Source organism: Rhincodon typus, chromosome 1 (genome assembly GCF_021869965.1).
Source record: "Rhincodon typus isolate 14 chromosome 1, sRhiTyp1.1, whole genome shotgun sequence".
Lineage (NCBI taxonomy): Eukaryota > Metazoa > Chordata > Chondrichthyes > Orectolobiformes > Rhincodontidae > Rhincodon > Rhincodon typus.
The window spans coordinates 124,947,804-124,962,741 of record NC_063332.1 but is presented as its reverse complement, the minus strand read 5'-3'; the positions used below and the strand labels follow the sequence as shown (position 1 = coordinate 124,962,741).

General features: G+C 41.6%; 1 protein-coding gene across 2 annotated transcripts in view; it reads right to left on the bottom strand.

Moving 5' to 3' along the window:
• Positions 1 to 14,938, bottom strand: part of LOC109912422 (sortilin-related VPS10 domain containing receptor 2) — a 367,773-nt gene that overhangs the window by 44,456 nt on the left and 308,379 nt on the right. For both annotated transcript variants that reach the window (XM_048598214.1, XM_048598220.1), the window contains exons 14-16: positions 14,615 to 14,748; positions 12,838 to 12,951; positions 3,057 to 3,228 (exon numbers count right to left, since the gene is read on the bottom strand). In XM_048598214.1, coding sequence (XP_048454171.1) covers positions 3,057 to 3,228; positions 12,838 to 12,951; positions 14,615 to 14,748 — 420 coding nt within the window. The remainder of the gene's footprint in view (positions 1 to 3,056; positions 3,229 to 12,837; positions 12,952 to 14,614; positions 14,749 to 14,938) is intronic.

Here is a 14,938-nt window from a genome sequence, read left to right as displayed (position 1 = left end):
GTACTGAGTTGGCTGATTTCTGACAAGGGGCACTGCATTTGCTGTCAACGTCCCAGGGCTAAGGAGGAGGAATAAAATTATCTAGGGTTCACCGAATCTTAATCTGAACAGGTATAGACAAGCATGTAGTTCAATACTCCTGCTCTAGTTTCACACATTTGAAAATGAGAGATATGCCAGATGGCTGTAAGTGCCCAAAGATTCATTTGCCAATATGTGTCAAATGTTTTCACAAACAAGGGAAGACAACTGGAGGGTTGAGAAAAGAAAGCAGGAAAAGGGCAAGAGGTAGTTAACTTTTAGAGTGCTCTGCATTTCTTACATTAACTATGTAAATAATTTGCCAAGACATTATATTTGTATATGCTTCCTTTATAAGTTACTTGCTTTGTCATTTCCATACAAGTACCAACACAAGCGTGATATTGAATATTTTGTAGTGCAATCTGTTCTTAGATGATTTTCACAATGAAGAACTATGGATTGATTTAGAAGAAGCATGCCCAGGCAGAAGTTAGAAAGAATGAAGAGAAATGTGGCAGCAGAAATAAGTTTTAAGAAGGTGAAGAAAGACCTGTCAAGGCTGGGTGTTAAAGGAGAAGAAGATCAAATTGCCAGGCCCTGATGGTTAAAGGTAAGGTTACCAAAGATGGCGAGAAGGGAGGAAACACGTGAGAGTGGCTTGAGGGGGCTGGATAGTTTGAACTGGAAGAGGCTCATTGTCTTAATTTGAGGATGATGACAAGTTAGTCATAAGTTTCTACCAACAGGCCAATTGTGGACCTGCAGATCTTTGGACACATGAAGCAGGATGTTCTATGAGGTAGTGGGGTTTGAAAGGCAGGATTTTCCTCGGTTATGTTTCCATCTCAACGGCTGCCCCTCATCATTAAGGCACTTAGAGTCAAAGCATGATGCAGCTTAAAGGACCAATTGTCACCATTTTGAAAAGCTGGTAGCAAGTTCTTCCCAGCCATTAATGTTAATGCTGACACATTTGAAGGAGAATGTTGGAGTGTCTTTGTCGTATTTTATTTGTGCTCCCTGGAACACTTAACTATTTGATGGGGAGATGCTTTTCCTTCAACTGGACAATGTGTCCAGACTCGATGTTGTAACAATTTTGCCCAGTGCTTTCTTCAAGACAGTCCTAAAGTCCTACCACTGAATGGAGAAAATGAGGCAGAGGCATTGCTGGTGGATTTCTCTAGTCCAGGCCTTGCTGCATCACAGGATTGTGGTGGTAACTTGCAGAGAAATCTTTGTTGTCTAGCAGCCACTACCATAGCTTGTAGAAGATCGAGCTTCTACAGTGGAGGTGGGGCTGGGGTCTCCTCATCTATTCTAGCCAAAGTTTGAAAGTTCTCTCAACATATCCTTCAACATACTGGATGGTGGAATATTTGACTGACCAGGTCTGAGTTTATAAACGAGTTTTACTTTGGGAACATTTAGGGTCAGGCTAAGTCACTTATAGATAGAATTGAAGAGATTATGTTGGCTTGCAAAACTGGTGCAGAGTGAGCAACAGTACTACAGTCCTCTGTAAACTGTAGCTCACGTATGTCCACAGGGGATGCTGTTGTCTGGATGGTTGGTGTGGATCAAATTGGTGTCAACAGCTCAGGGTTTAATTTCTGTTCCTGCTAGAGTGATGTGAGATCTGCCTCCTTGCCCTACCTTCTGATAGAGAAGAAGTCAGATTAATTCTTCAAAAGCAAAATTGCATAAATTACTTAAAAGGTGGCTTGCTGGGTAAGCATACTGGAAGGTATGGCACTGTGCTATGCAAAATAAAGCAGCTTCTGGTTCAGTCTCTGTTCTGTGATGAGGGTAGTTGATATCAGCTGATGGTAGACTGGTAATATCTATACAGCCTCAAACACAGGATTGTCTGCCGACTGTAAATGTCATGTCTCATGCTCAAAGAATATGCAACTTACTGATGTGTTGAGGGGCACTGCCTGTTGAACCTGACCATAAAACACTGTAATCAGCACGGAGAGGAAGAACAATTGCTAGTGAAACATTTTGAAAGGCTTGGCGGTTTGCAAGGTGCCAATTGCTGGTATATGATTCAATGAAAATATTCCTTGAGCTAGGCTTCATAATAATAGAAATCCCTACAGAACATTTCCATTCACGTGGATCAGGAACAAGAATTTAATTATACTGACTCGAACTGGAATCGCACACACCATTTAGCCTTCTGGAAGTGATTAAATACATTTTTGTTTTATGCTCAATTAACAAAGTACTGATCTGAAGCTAAGTATACTATTATGTCAGTTTAGACCTAAGGGGTCAATTAAAAAACAATTGGCGGTATCTATACCATGCAGTCATGGCGGCTCAGGTCTTTATAACCGTTTTCTCAGCTTCCTCGATTAATCTTTCCTCATGTAACACCCATCTTTCCTGAAAGTACTGAGTGTTCAGCAGGGTACAGTTCCAGGCCATTGTCCAGGTAGCCATCACTTACATGTAATTTTGCACCATGTGTCAGCAAGCTTTCTGACAGTTTGATCCATACCTCTTTTCATTAGATGGATAAATTGTACTTCCAGCAGAAATTGAAACGTTACCTGGAGTAAAAGCACTGGCTAATTTCTTCTTTCCTCAATCAAAGATGCTGAGGCAATTTTCACCATCACAGCCATTATCAGCTATCTCAAGATAAACTGGTGGTTGCATCTTCAAAAACATGGATCAGCAACTCACTTGATAAAATCAATAGGCCCAGGGATGGAAGTACTTAGGATTTTGGGCCATTGCTGTCTTTGCAACAACAGTCATCATAAAATGATAGTGTAGGAAAATCCACCTTAAGCACTCAGTACAATGAGCAGTACAAATCACATTGCAGACTATATATTTACCACAATTACACCTAAACAGGCTTTGTAACCTTCACTGTCATTGTTGCCATTTATACTTTGCACAGATTCAGTCCAGTTAAAGCAAATTTGATGACGTGACCTGTCCAGTGGCTGCATGCTTGTTTGCATGTGCGTATGTTAAAGAAACAGAGAGAGAATCAGGAACACTATAATTACCTGATTCTGCATTATCAAGAATGTAACATCATCACCAGGGTTGACTGCTAGTCTTTCTCCTTTTGTCACTATACGGAGCCCTTTAGGAGCCATTATTGGGCATCGGCGCTGCATGGAGCTCTGTCGCTTGTCCACGCCACCCTTACAGGCATTCAGTGCCACCTTCCTGTATCTGTTCAGAAAAGTCAAAGCTTTAGCATTCACACCACCTTCTATAGATACACTTACACTATGTGTACAGAAACAGAAGAAAAGGGGGAAAATATACTGTTTGGCACATGATTCTGTACAATATAAATCGATTTCTATCTTCCTCTCACTTGACGCCTACGCTGGGTGAAAAAAAGTGTCCCGAGATGGCACAGTAGTTAGCACTGCTGCCTCATACTGCCAGGGACACGGGTTTGATTCTAGCCTTGGGTGACTATTTACAGTTTGCTCTCTGTGGCTCAGTGGGTTTCCTCTCAGTCCAAAAATGTGCAGGCTAGGTGGATGGGACATGCTAAAATACCCCATTTTCCAGAGATGTGCAGGCTAAGTGGATTAGTCACAGTGAATGTGGGATTACAGGGATAGCGTGGGGGAGTTGGTCTGGCTGGAATACTCTGGAAGGTCAGTGCAAACTTGATAGGCCAAATGGCCCCTATCAGTACTGTAGGGATTCTATGTTTCCTAACCTGGAGAGAAAATCATTAATGAAAATTACTCTAAAACACCACCATTGGGAGGCTGCAAGATTACCAAATTCACAAGCAATCACAGGACTCTGAAAGAAAACAAACTATCAGCAGGCTGATCAACACCTCATTTGTCACACTTCTATTGCAAAAACACCTCAGAAAGAAGCACTTCTGTCATAGCCTTGGCTCTTGTGCTTCGGTGCATACCCATTTCGTACATCAAAATCAGATTTTAGAGCAACAGAACAACAGATAAACAACTCAAAAAGCCTAAGGTCTACGGTGAAGATAAGCCACATTGCTGACCAAAGCCTTTGTTGCCAATGCAATGCTGGCTACTTCTGAGCCTTATACCGTTTCTTTATAAAGGTACTCTGGAATGGGATAGTTTAGCACTGCAGAATTTACAAAGAAGGGTCAGCTGTTATTTGCTAAACATAACACCAAGTTCACAGAAATTTGGGACTGGTGAGAGGTCATTCACTTGTCAGTCTTAAAGACATAGAATAAAAAGTGAAGAAAACTATGAAGAAAGGCAGAAATCTCAGCTTTCACATTTGAGGTCTCCGAGTGGATGTGGACATTTTGCAGAATTGTAGAAAAAGCAGCATTAAAAATGGGCATTTGCTCATCACATCTGTTGTGGAGCCTCACTTCCTGGTAACCACCTTGTCTAATCTTACTGTATGGAAAAGTTCCATTCATCTTTTCCAAGTAAGTACATAAAGGTCTTTTTAAAGGATTTCTGGACTTCAACAACCATTTGTGGCAACATTCTAATCCCCTCTGTAAATCATTTCTTTTTTAACTTCTCTATAATTCCCTTTATGATGTGTGGCAGATTTTCTGTTATCATCTCACAAATCAGTGTAAACAATATCCAGAATTTTATCAAAGGGCTGAGAAGATCGAAAGCGGGGCGTGAATCCATTTTGGTGATGGGACCTGGGATAGCACTATCTTAGCAACAGCCAATTAGGAGGTCAAGTAAGGCAGTGTCCCTCTTCTTAGAGTTAATCTGCCTCAATCAGAGAGCTGGCAAATTGGTAGTGCTACTAACGAAGGAAAAGGAATGTGCCCTATGCTGAGATGTTCTCCAAAGCAAGAAACATTTTATATTTACTGCGTTGGAGTTAGGCAAGTTGCACCTTCCAGCTGTGGTGCCACATCCACGGGTCATGGAGTAACCATGAAAGAAGAGCATATTTCAACCGTTAGTGAATGTTTTTCTGCTTTTCAATATTCAATTGGTCCGCATCATTCAGATTTAGTCTGGGGAGTTAATATACACACAACAAGGGGCTGAACAATATTCACAAGGCCCCAAGGAATCTCTACCACATGATATTGGTCAATCACACATCACAGACAACCATGGATAAAGTGTGATTTGGAAATGTCCCAGATAAGCAAACTTTTTCTTTGTGTAGTCTTACATTCCACACCTCTTTGTTCCAGTTCTTGCAACCACCTTTCTTTATCCAGCATTTCTTGTGGACAAGGGGATTTGTGTTTCTGAAATTTCTCTTTGGGGGGGGTTTTGCAATTGAATATCATCATCGCCTTTAATTTTGTGCCATCCGCTATGCAAGGTGGAACTGCTGTGAACCACAATGTGTTATGACCAGTTGTCTTTATAAGGGCAGCTTTCCCATCAGTCTAGGCAATGGTCATTTTTGTTGGCTTGTTCATGTTTATCTGACTTTCATTGCTATCACCAATGTTGGCCAATCAATGCACATTTTTCTCACAATGCAGGATGACAAAACAGTGGAATTTGATGGTTTTAATCATCAAGGTCAGGTGGCAGATGCAGTGAAATTTTCATTTTCTGAGGGGGTATCAAATCTCCCCTGAATCTTGTGCACTACCTAACACTGAATTCTGAAATACCATCCTTCCTCACATTTTTAATGGCATAGAGTCAGATGGCTCCACAGGCGATATGACCATTTTGCTAACATTTGTTAACCCATTCTGCCAATTTTTTCTCCAGTTTAAATTGATTTATGCCTTTGTCACTCTGAAAGACATTGTGATACATCATATGGTATGCATTAGGCTTGTCAATTGAATGGAAGACTGCTAGAAGAATTAAAGTTGTGAAAATTTGTAAGTGTCCACATGCACCTTTAAATTAAAGAACCGGAGTAATTATTGGTAAGTCATCAATAATTAGAAAACAGTTTGAATCCTGAAAATCTTAGGTCACTTTTCCATAAGCTTTATAAAAAAAATTCTTTTAAGCCAAATGTTATGGAGTCACTTTTTACACAAGATTTACTTTTACACAAATATATATGGTAAGTGCTGTATAAATACTGCAGCTACAAAAGCAAATTGAACAAATAACTCATTTCTGATACTGCGAAACCAGTGCACAATTTACAAGGCACAAGTCAGAGCATGATGGGATACTCTCCAGTTGCCAGTTGCAACAACACTCAAGAAGCTCAACACCAAAAACCCTTTTTGAGTATAGGAGTTGGGATGTCATATTGTGGCTATACAGAACATTGGCTAGGCCACTTTTGGAATACTGCATTCAATTCTGGTCTCTCTGTTGTGAAAAGATGTTGTGAAACTTGAAAGGGTTCAGAAAAGGTTTACAAGGATGTTGCCAGGGTTGAGCTATAGGGAGAGGTTGAATAGGCTGGGGCTATTTTCCCTGGAGCGTCGGAGGCTGAGGGGTGACATTACAGAGATTTATAAAATCATGAGGGACATGGATAGGGTGAACAGCCAAGTTCTTTTCCCCAGGTAGAGGAGTTCAAAACTAGAGGGCACAGGTTTAAGATGAGAGGGGAAAGATTTAAAAGGAACTAAGGGGCAATGTTTTCATGCAGAGGGTGACGCGTGTATGGAATGAGCTGCCAGAGGAAGTGGTGGAGGCAGGTACAATTACAACATTCAAAAGACATCTGGATGGGTACATGAATAGGAAGGGGAAAGAGAGATATGGGCCAAATGCTAGCAAATGGGACTAGATTAATTTAGGATGTCTGGTCAGCATGGGTGAGTTGGATAGAAGGGTCTGTTTCCGTGCTGTACAGCTCTATGACCTTCTCCAGGACAATTAGAAATGAGCAACAAATGTTGACCTTGCCAAAAATGGTCATTCCATAAGAGCATTTTAACAAAGTGCCTGCTTGAGCAACACCCCATTCTCCACCTTAAACATTCATTCCCTCTGCCAGTGATACACAAAGGCAGGATTGTGAAGAATCTATAAGCTGCACTGCAGCAACTTGCCAAGGCCCTTTGAAATCATTTTTGAAACCTGCAACCTCTACCATCCAGAACAACAAGGGCAGCAAGACACATTGGAAATTACCGTTTGCAAGTCTCTTCCGAGTCACACACCAAACTGCTTTAGAACCACATTGCCATTCCTTCACTGGTGGAGTGTCAAAATCCTGGAATTCCTTTTGTAACAGCACTGTGGGCGTACCAAAGCCACACGGCCTGAATGGTTCTGGAACAGGCCTCAGCACCAGCACCTTAACAATGATGCTCACATCTCAAGAATGCATTTTGAAAATATACTTTGTAGTGTTCCACTGGAGTTTCTGCTCGGTTCCTCTATTACAGTGTGGAAACAGGAGAAACTCCAGCAAAAAAAAAATGGCCATCATCTTACATTAGGAACTTCAGTTACATGGGAAGATTGGAGAAGTTGGGACTGATATTTCCTGACAGGAGAAAATGCTTAGAGATTTGATAGAGGTATAAGAAAGAGCTGGACTGAGTAGACAGCAAAAACAATTGCCATTTGTGGAAACATCATGAACCAGAGGGCACAGGGATAAGGTAACAGGCAGAAGAACCAGTAATGAAAATCTTTTTCAAACAGCAAGTAGTTATGATTTGAAAACTACCGCCTTGTTTTAACTCTTGGGCCTCTTTTACAGGCATCCAGAGCGTTTTTCATAGAAAAGCAGGCAGGAAATGAAAATAGGCTGGCAAGCAAAAGCACAACATTGAGCATCAAGGTGCTTTCTATGTTCCATAAGGATATTCCTTGGATATCAGATTAAGCCAATTGGCAGCAGAGACATTTGAATCCCTTATTTCTATCAAGCCTGGAGAAGTACACTAAAAATGTGTGCAGATTTGGGTCCCATTTCTGGTCCACCAGGAACGCTTACAACCACGACAATCACTTGGTAGCTCAGATCACCATTTAAAATATCAGACAGGCTCCTAGTCATACTGCCATAGCCTAACTGACCTGTTTATACAAGATGGCAGTTAAATTGTATGGTTCCTGAAAGCAGGCACAGGGATCAAGATGCATGCCGGGTCACTGTCAGGTCAGCAGCACACTAACTTCATGCTGTCTACTCGACTGAATGATCTGTGTCTTCAGTCACTGCTATCTGTATTGTTCATTGCCTGAAAGCTTCAGCAGTGAATCAATGCACCACTTAAAACAAGTTGCATCTTTTCTATGGGTAATGTTGGAGCAGGTGCTCAGAGTCAGGCTAAAGTGACTTGGAAACACCAAGGAATGACAACATGGGAGAGACTGGGCTCCAATGTTTTTGGGGGCTGCGCTGGTGGTCTCAGAAGAGGAGATGGAAAGGAGGCGATTTAGACATACAACCAAAAGTGGGGAACAGAAAGATTGCTGCGCAGGTCAATACGAGGATGCCATATTATACCAACTCCAGAACAATGCTCAATTTATTACAGCCCATCAATCACCAAGCCACAATCTCTGAGCTCACACCTAATATCCATGTACTACCTAACCCATACACTTAGTCCTGCTGCAAGCATCATTTTCATACCACATGCATTTGACAATGACTTCAACCATGACAGAAACATCAGCCAAACTGACTATACCACTCATTGGAATCATTGGGTGGCCAGAGGAGGCATGATGGCAGAATGGGGGAACAGGGACCTGGGAGAATCTGGCAGGAATAGCTGCATGAGATTCCTGATGTCAGGAAAGCTGTACCAAATTACTTTGGGTTGGGAAGGGCCCAACACAGGATTCCTGCCAACTGGCAGTGGGGGATGTCGATGAGTCGTATTAATGCAATGCTTGAAAGCAATTATTCCGGACCTATTCATTAGCGTTGGCTCCGAGATTTATGGCACCCACAGAGCTTCCCAAAGCCCCCTAAGGCTGACCATCAAACTCGGTTGGATTTGACAGCATCTCCTCGGGGGAGGGTGGTGTTCTGCCTGATTGAGGGATCTGCATCAGGAATGGGGCTGCGGGAGTTGCGGAAGCTTGTGAAAGTCAATCCCGTGACCTTACCTTCTATCCCGCTCTCTGGTAACCCTCTTCCCAGAAACCCACAATCTCACCAAACCTAGCGTTCAGAGATTCCATGGTGATTCCCCTGGCTAGACCTTGGGGCATTATTGCTGATTGGTTGGAAGCTCTCTAAGGTGGAATTCCTAGACTAGTGGTAACGTGAGGACACAAGGAGAACCAGGCTGGTCTCCCATTGGTGACGGGGTTGTGGAAAACCCCTTCATTAGCAGTAAATCCCAACCACTGTCACAGTATCACCTCTCTTTCAGGAAAAGGTGTTACAAAATTGGAGGTCTCAGAAACTAAGCTGAAGAGAACAGGCTTGTCGGAATGTCAGAACTGTCACAACTGGAATGAATATCACTGCAGGTTCCCCTCCAAACTACACACCATCCTGGTTTGGAAATAGAACATAGAACATAGAACATAGAACATTACAGCGCAGTACAGGCCCTTCGGCCCTCGATGTTGCGCCGACCTGTGAAACCAATCTGAAGCCCATCTAACCTAAACTATTCCATTATCATCCATATGTTTATCCAATGACCATTTAAATGCCCTTAAAGTGGGCGAGTCTACTATTTTTGCAGGCAGGGCATTCCACGCCCTTACTACTCTCTGAGTAAAGAACCTACCTCTGACATCTGTCCTATATCTATCGCCCCTCAATTTAAAGCTATGTCCCCTCGTGCTAGCTATCACCATCCGAGGAAAAAGGCTCCCACTGTCCACCCTATCTAATCCTCTGATCATCTTGTATGTCTCTATCAAGTCACCTCTTAACCTTCTCTCTAACGAAAACAGCCTCAAGACCCTCAGCCTTTCCTCATAAGACCTTCCCTCCATACCAGGCAACATCCTGGTAAATCTCCTCTGCACCCTTTCCAATGCTTCCACATCCTTCCTATAATGTGGTGACCAGAACTGTACGCAATACTCCAAGTGCGGCCGCACCAGAGTTTTGTACCGCTGCAACATGACCTCATGGCTCCAAAACTCAATCCCTCTACCAATAAAACCTAACACACTGTACGCCTTCTTAACAACGCTATCAACCTGGGTGGCAACTTTCAGTGATCTATGCACATGGACACCGAGATCTTTCTGCTCATCCACACTACCAAGAATCTTACCATTAGCCCAGTACTCTGTATTCTTGTTACTCCTTCCAAAGTGAATCACCTCACACTTTTCAGCATTAAACTCCATTTGCCATCTCTCAGCCCAGCTCTGCAGCTTATCTGTGTCCCTCTGTAACCTGCAACATCCTTCCGCACTATCCACAACTCCACCAACTTTGATGTCATCCGCAAATTTACTAACCCATCCTTCTACGCCCTCATCCAGGTCATTTATAAAAATGACAAACAGCAGTGGCCCCAAAACAGATCCTTGAGGTACACCACTAGTAACTGAACTCCAGGATGAACATTTCCCATCAACCACCACCCTCTGTCTTCTTACAGCTAGCCAATTTCTGATCCAAACCGCTAAATCACCCTCAATCCCATGCCTCTGTATTTTCTGCAATAGCCTACCATGGGGAACCTTATCAAACGCTTTACTGAAATCCAAATACACCACATCAACCGCTTTACCCTCATCCACCTGTTTGGTCACCTTCTCGAAGAACTCAACAAGGTTTGTGAGGCACGACCTACCCTTCACAAAACCGTGTACCCTAATCAAATTATTCCTTTCTAGATGATTATAAATCCTATCTCTTATAATCCTTTCCAACACTTTACCCACAACCGAAGTAAGGCTCACTGGTCTATAATTACCAGGGTTGTCTCTACTCCCCTTCTTGAACAAGGGGACAACATTTGCTAGTCTCCAGTCTTCTGGCACTATTCCTGAAGACAATGACGACATAAAGATCAAAGCCAAAGGCTCTGCAATCTCCTCTCTAGCTTCCCAGAGAATCCTAGGATAAATCCCATCCGGCCCAGGGGACTTATCTATTTTCACACCTTCCAGAATTGCTAACACCTCCTCCTTATGAACCTCAATCCTGTCTAGTCTAATAGACTGTATCTCAGTATTCTCCTCGACTACATTGTCTTTTTCCTGCGTGAATACTGACGAAAAATATTCATTTAGCACCTCTCCTATCTCTTCGGACTCCACGCACAACTTCCCACTACTGTCCTTGACCGGCCCCAATCTTACTCTAGTCATTCTTTTATTCCTGACATACCTATAGAAAGCTTTAGGGCTTTCCTTGATCCTACCTGCTAAAGACTTCTCATGTCCCCTCCTGGCTCTTCTTAGCTCTCTCTTTAGGTCCTTCCTGGCTAACTTGTAACTCTCAAGCGCCCTAACTGAGCCTTCACGCCTCATCTCTACATAAGCCTCTTTCTTCCTCTTGACAAGAGATTCAACTTCTTTAGTAAACCACGGTTCCCTCGCTCGACCACTTCCTCCCTGCCTGACAGGTACATACTTCTCAAGGACACGCAGTAGCTGTTCCTTGAACAAGCTCCACATTTCAATTGTGCCCAGCCCCTGCAGTTTCCTTCTCCATCCTCTGCATCCTAAATCTTGCCTAATCGCCTCATAATTGCCTTTCCCCCAGCTATAACTCTTGCCCTGCGTTATATACTGATCCCTTTCCATCGCTAAAGTAAACGTAACCGAATTGTGGTCACTATCACCAAAGTGCTCACCTACCTCCAAATCTAACACCTGGCCTGGTTCATTAACCAGTACCAAATCCAATGTTGGCCTATCTACATACTGCGACAGGAAACCCTCCTGCACACATTGGACAAAAACTGACCGATATATTTGAAATATATTATTGTTCCTTCATTGTCACTGGATCAAAATCCTGGAACTCCCTCCTTAACACTATTGTGGATCTATCTACATCAGCCAGACTACACTGGTTCAAGAAGGCACCTCAACACCTTCTCAAGGGCAATTAGGGAGGTCAATAAATGCTGGTCCACCCATCAATGTCCACATTCTATGCATAAATTATGACAAAAAATATTGGGAAACAGTGCTGCTTAATACAGGAAAAGGAACTGTTGAGGCCATGTCCAGTGGAAGTGTTGAAATCACTGAGATGACAGTACTCTGATGATTAAGCATTATTTTCAAATCCCATTTACCTCTCATTCTACATTCTCTGGTGCTAGTATTAACACACACCTCTTACATTTCCCCCTCAAGTAACACAGTACTATACCCTTACCCTCATGTCTTTTTTTTTCCAGACAGTTAAGAAGAGAAACTTGGTTATGATACAATACTGAAAAGATAGATATGATGAAGATGCGACACCATCACTTCATTTCACATTCACAGCCACTAGCTCAGAAGCTTCCACTGTGTATAACTTACAGAGGTAGGATATGATCTGCTACAATCATGGTGAGGTACCAAGCAAAAGTCACCACCGGCCGGGGCCATATTTGCTCCTACATTTAGTGGCCTTATCTGGTTGTTTACATATTAGTTTGTGGAGCCTCATTGTGCTGAAATAGACTACTGTGTTTTCTAGGGTTAAAGAATGACTACATTGCAAAGGCACTGGATTGGTTGCAAAATACTTTGGGATGTCACAATAAATTCTTTACTATCCAGGTAGTGAAGGTTGAAATTTATTCCATGAGATTCACATCCAAATGGGTAACTCATCAATACAGAGAAGAGACACATAGGGGGAAACTGCTGTCTTATCTTCAACAAAAACAGCCCTATCATTAGAAGGTTGCAGTAACCAAAATGGTACGCACATACACGAAGCCTGTGTGGGGTAGAGGGACCAGAGACTAGGAACCATAAACTTTTCTTTTTTGACATGTTTGGTACTTACCCAGAGCTTTTGGTGTATGTATGTCCAAATTTACAGTCTTCAGAAGGTGAGTCTGGATTGTACCAAAATGCTGGGACACATCTGCCATTAGCTTGTTGTTCAAAGCCGTAGTCACTGCAAAAAGTACAACAATGGACAATGAAGATTAAATAGGTGAAAGTGTTAAAACAACACTGAAATAATTGTCTGGGTGTAAAACTGATGCTGAGGATCAGATGGCCATTATACAGATTATTTCATTTCCTGTTATTTCTAGAACAGGTGTCAAGTTGAATATTTACACTAGAATTCGATATAACCTGTACATTAAAGGAACTCCCCACTAGACTGGGTGTTATACAATGAAGTAGAAATTCCTTATTAAGGCATCGAATTACTGTAACTTGATTTACCTTGTCAATGCTCCACAGTGGTAAGCATGTGCCTGGTCTAATTATCGGGAGTAGACTTTGAAGTTGATTTCCAAGCTTATCTCTACTTAGTAAATGATCATGTCTGGCTTATTTTCATATATTGCATTTTGTGGCTGTATAAGTCGATATGTGTGTATATAATACAAAATGTGGTTGATTCATTTTAATTCCTACACTGAAGAAACAATTGAATGCAATCACTGTATGTTTACCTGATGATAATACCGGCAGTAAAAAAAATTGTGCATTTACCAAATGCTTTGCAAGGTCCTTGTAGCTTCATGATGTCAATGCAGCTTGATTGCAAATGTATATTCAGCAACTCTATGAAAATCACACTGCCTTGATTACAAAAACCTGAAGCATGTTGCAAAATAGCAACAGCATTGACAATATGGCATCGAACATGAATTCTTAGGAATGGCTGGATAGATTTGCAAACTAGCATTCTCAAAATAGAAAATAATGCCCCCTCAAATTTCTGTTGCACAGAACATCAGTTTGTTACCATCTCAATATTAAGACAAGTTAATGCTTAAAATTCAGCTCATTCTGTGCAAGGCATCATTTAATATCTGCAAATTATTTTCTCTTTTAATTCTATGCAGGTTGGTGTCAGATGGAAACAAAATACAGTAGTTCTGTGATGAACTCACATGATTTGTCAGGCAGATCTTTTGGATATATTTAATCAAATGATTCAGAACAACATCACTGTTTCAATATGTTATGACTAAGTGCTAAACTACACAAACTCCACTCCCATAATGTCTTTTACAAAAAATTTATGCCTAGCATGAGCTTCACGGAACTAAAAGTTCAGTAATTCAACTTTCAATTTGTGCTGAATTATTTGATTTCAATGAGAGCGGAATTTAGAATATATCCAATGGGTTCACGGAGACGGAGGTGAAATCAGGGTTCCCAGCTCATTAAGCCTATGGAGTAACTGGAAGTCAAAATTATTGAAAAGGGAGGGGAGAATTTTGAAGAAACACCATACCACCAACTGTGGGAAAAAAATTGTGGATCGAATCTGTGAAAATTTTTTTTAAAAAACACCAAAAATGCAAGAAATATGAAACAGGTTGGGGAACATCAGAGAGTAAACAGTAATCAGTGATTAAACTCTCTTGCCCTTCCTCAAAGCTAGTAATTATTAGCTACTTCCATCACGTTTATTTTCGCATATCACCCATAGGCTAGTGTTCACAACGAAAGCATAAACCAAACAGGCAAGAATTGCAATATTTCTCAGTACTTAAACTCTTAAGATTATATTAAGCAATTTCTAATCTTGCTATTTGTTATTCTAATATAGTAGACAGGCCCCAGGGTAAACTGTCAAAGAAACAGATAATTACCACTCAAAATCAAACTCTGTGCACTGGCAAAGTTTTGATGTAAGGGCTGACGTGAAGTTCTTTCCTTTAATACACCATGAGGATGTTTTTCGTTTACGGAATTGTCTCTGCTCTCCCATGATGCAATGCTTATCCTAAGCAGAAACATACTGATGATTAGTATGTACACGTTAATACATTATAGAACCATAAAATGATAGAGCACAGAAAGTAGCCACTCATACCATTGTGCCTGCACTGGCTCTTTGGTGCAATTATTTAATTAATCCCATTCCCCCTCTTAATCCCCATAGCACTGTGCATTTTCCCTTCATGATTTGAATC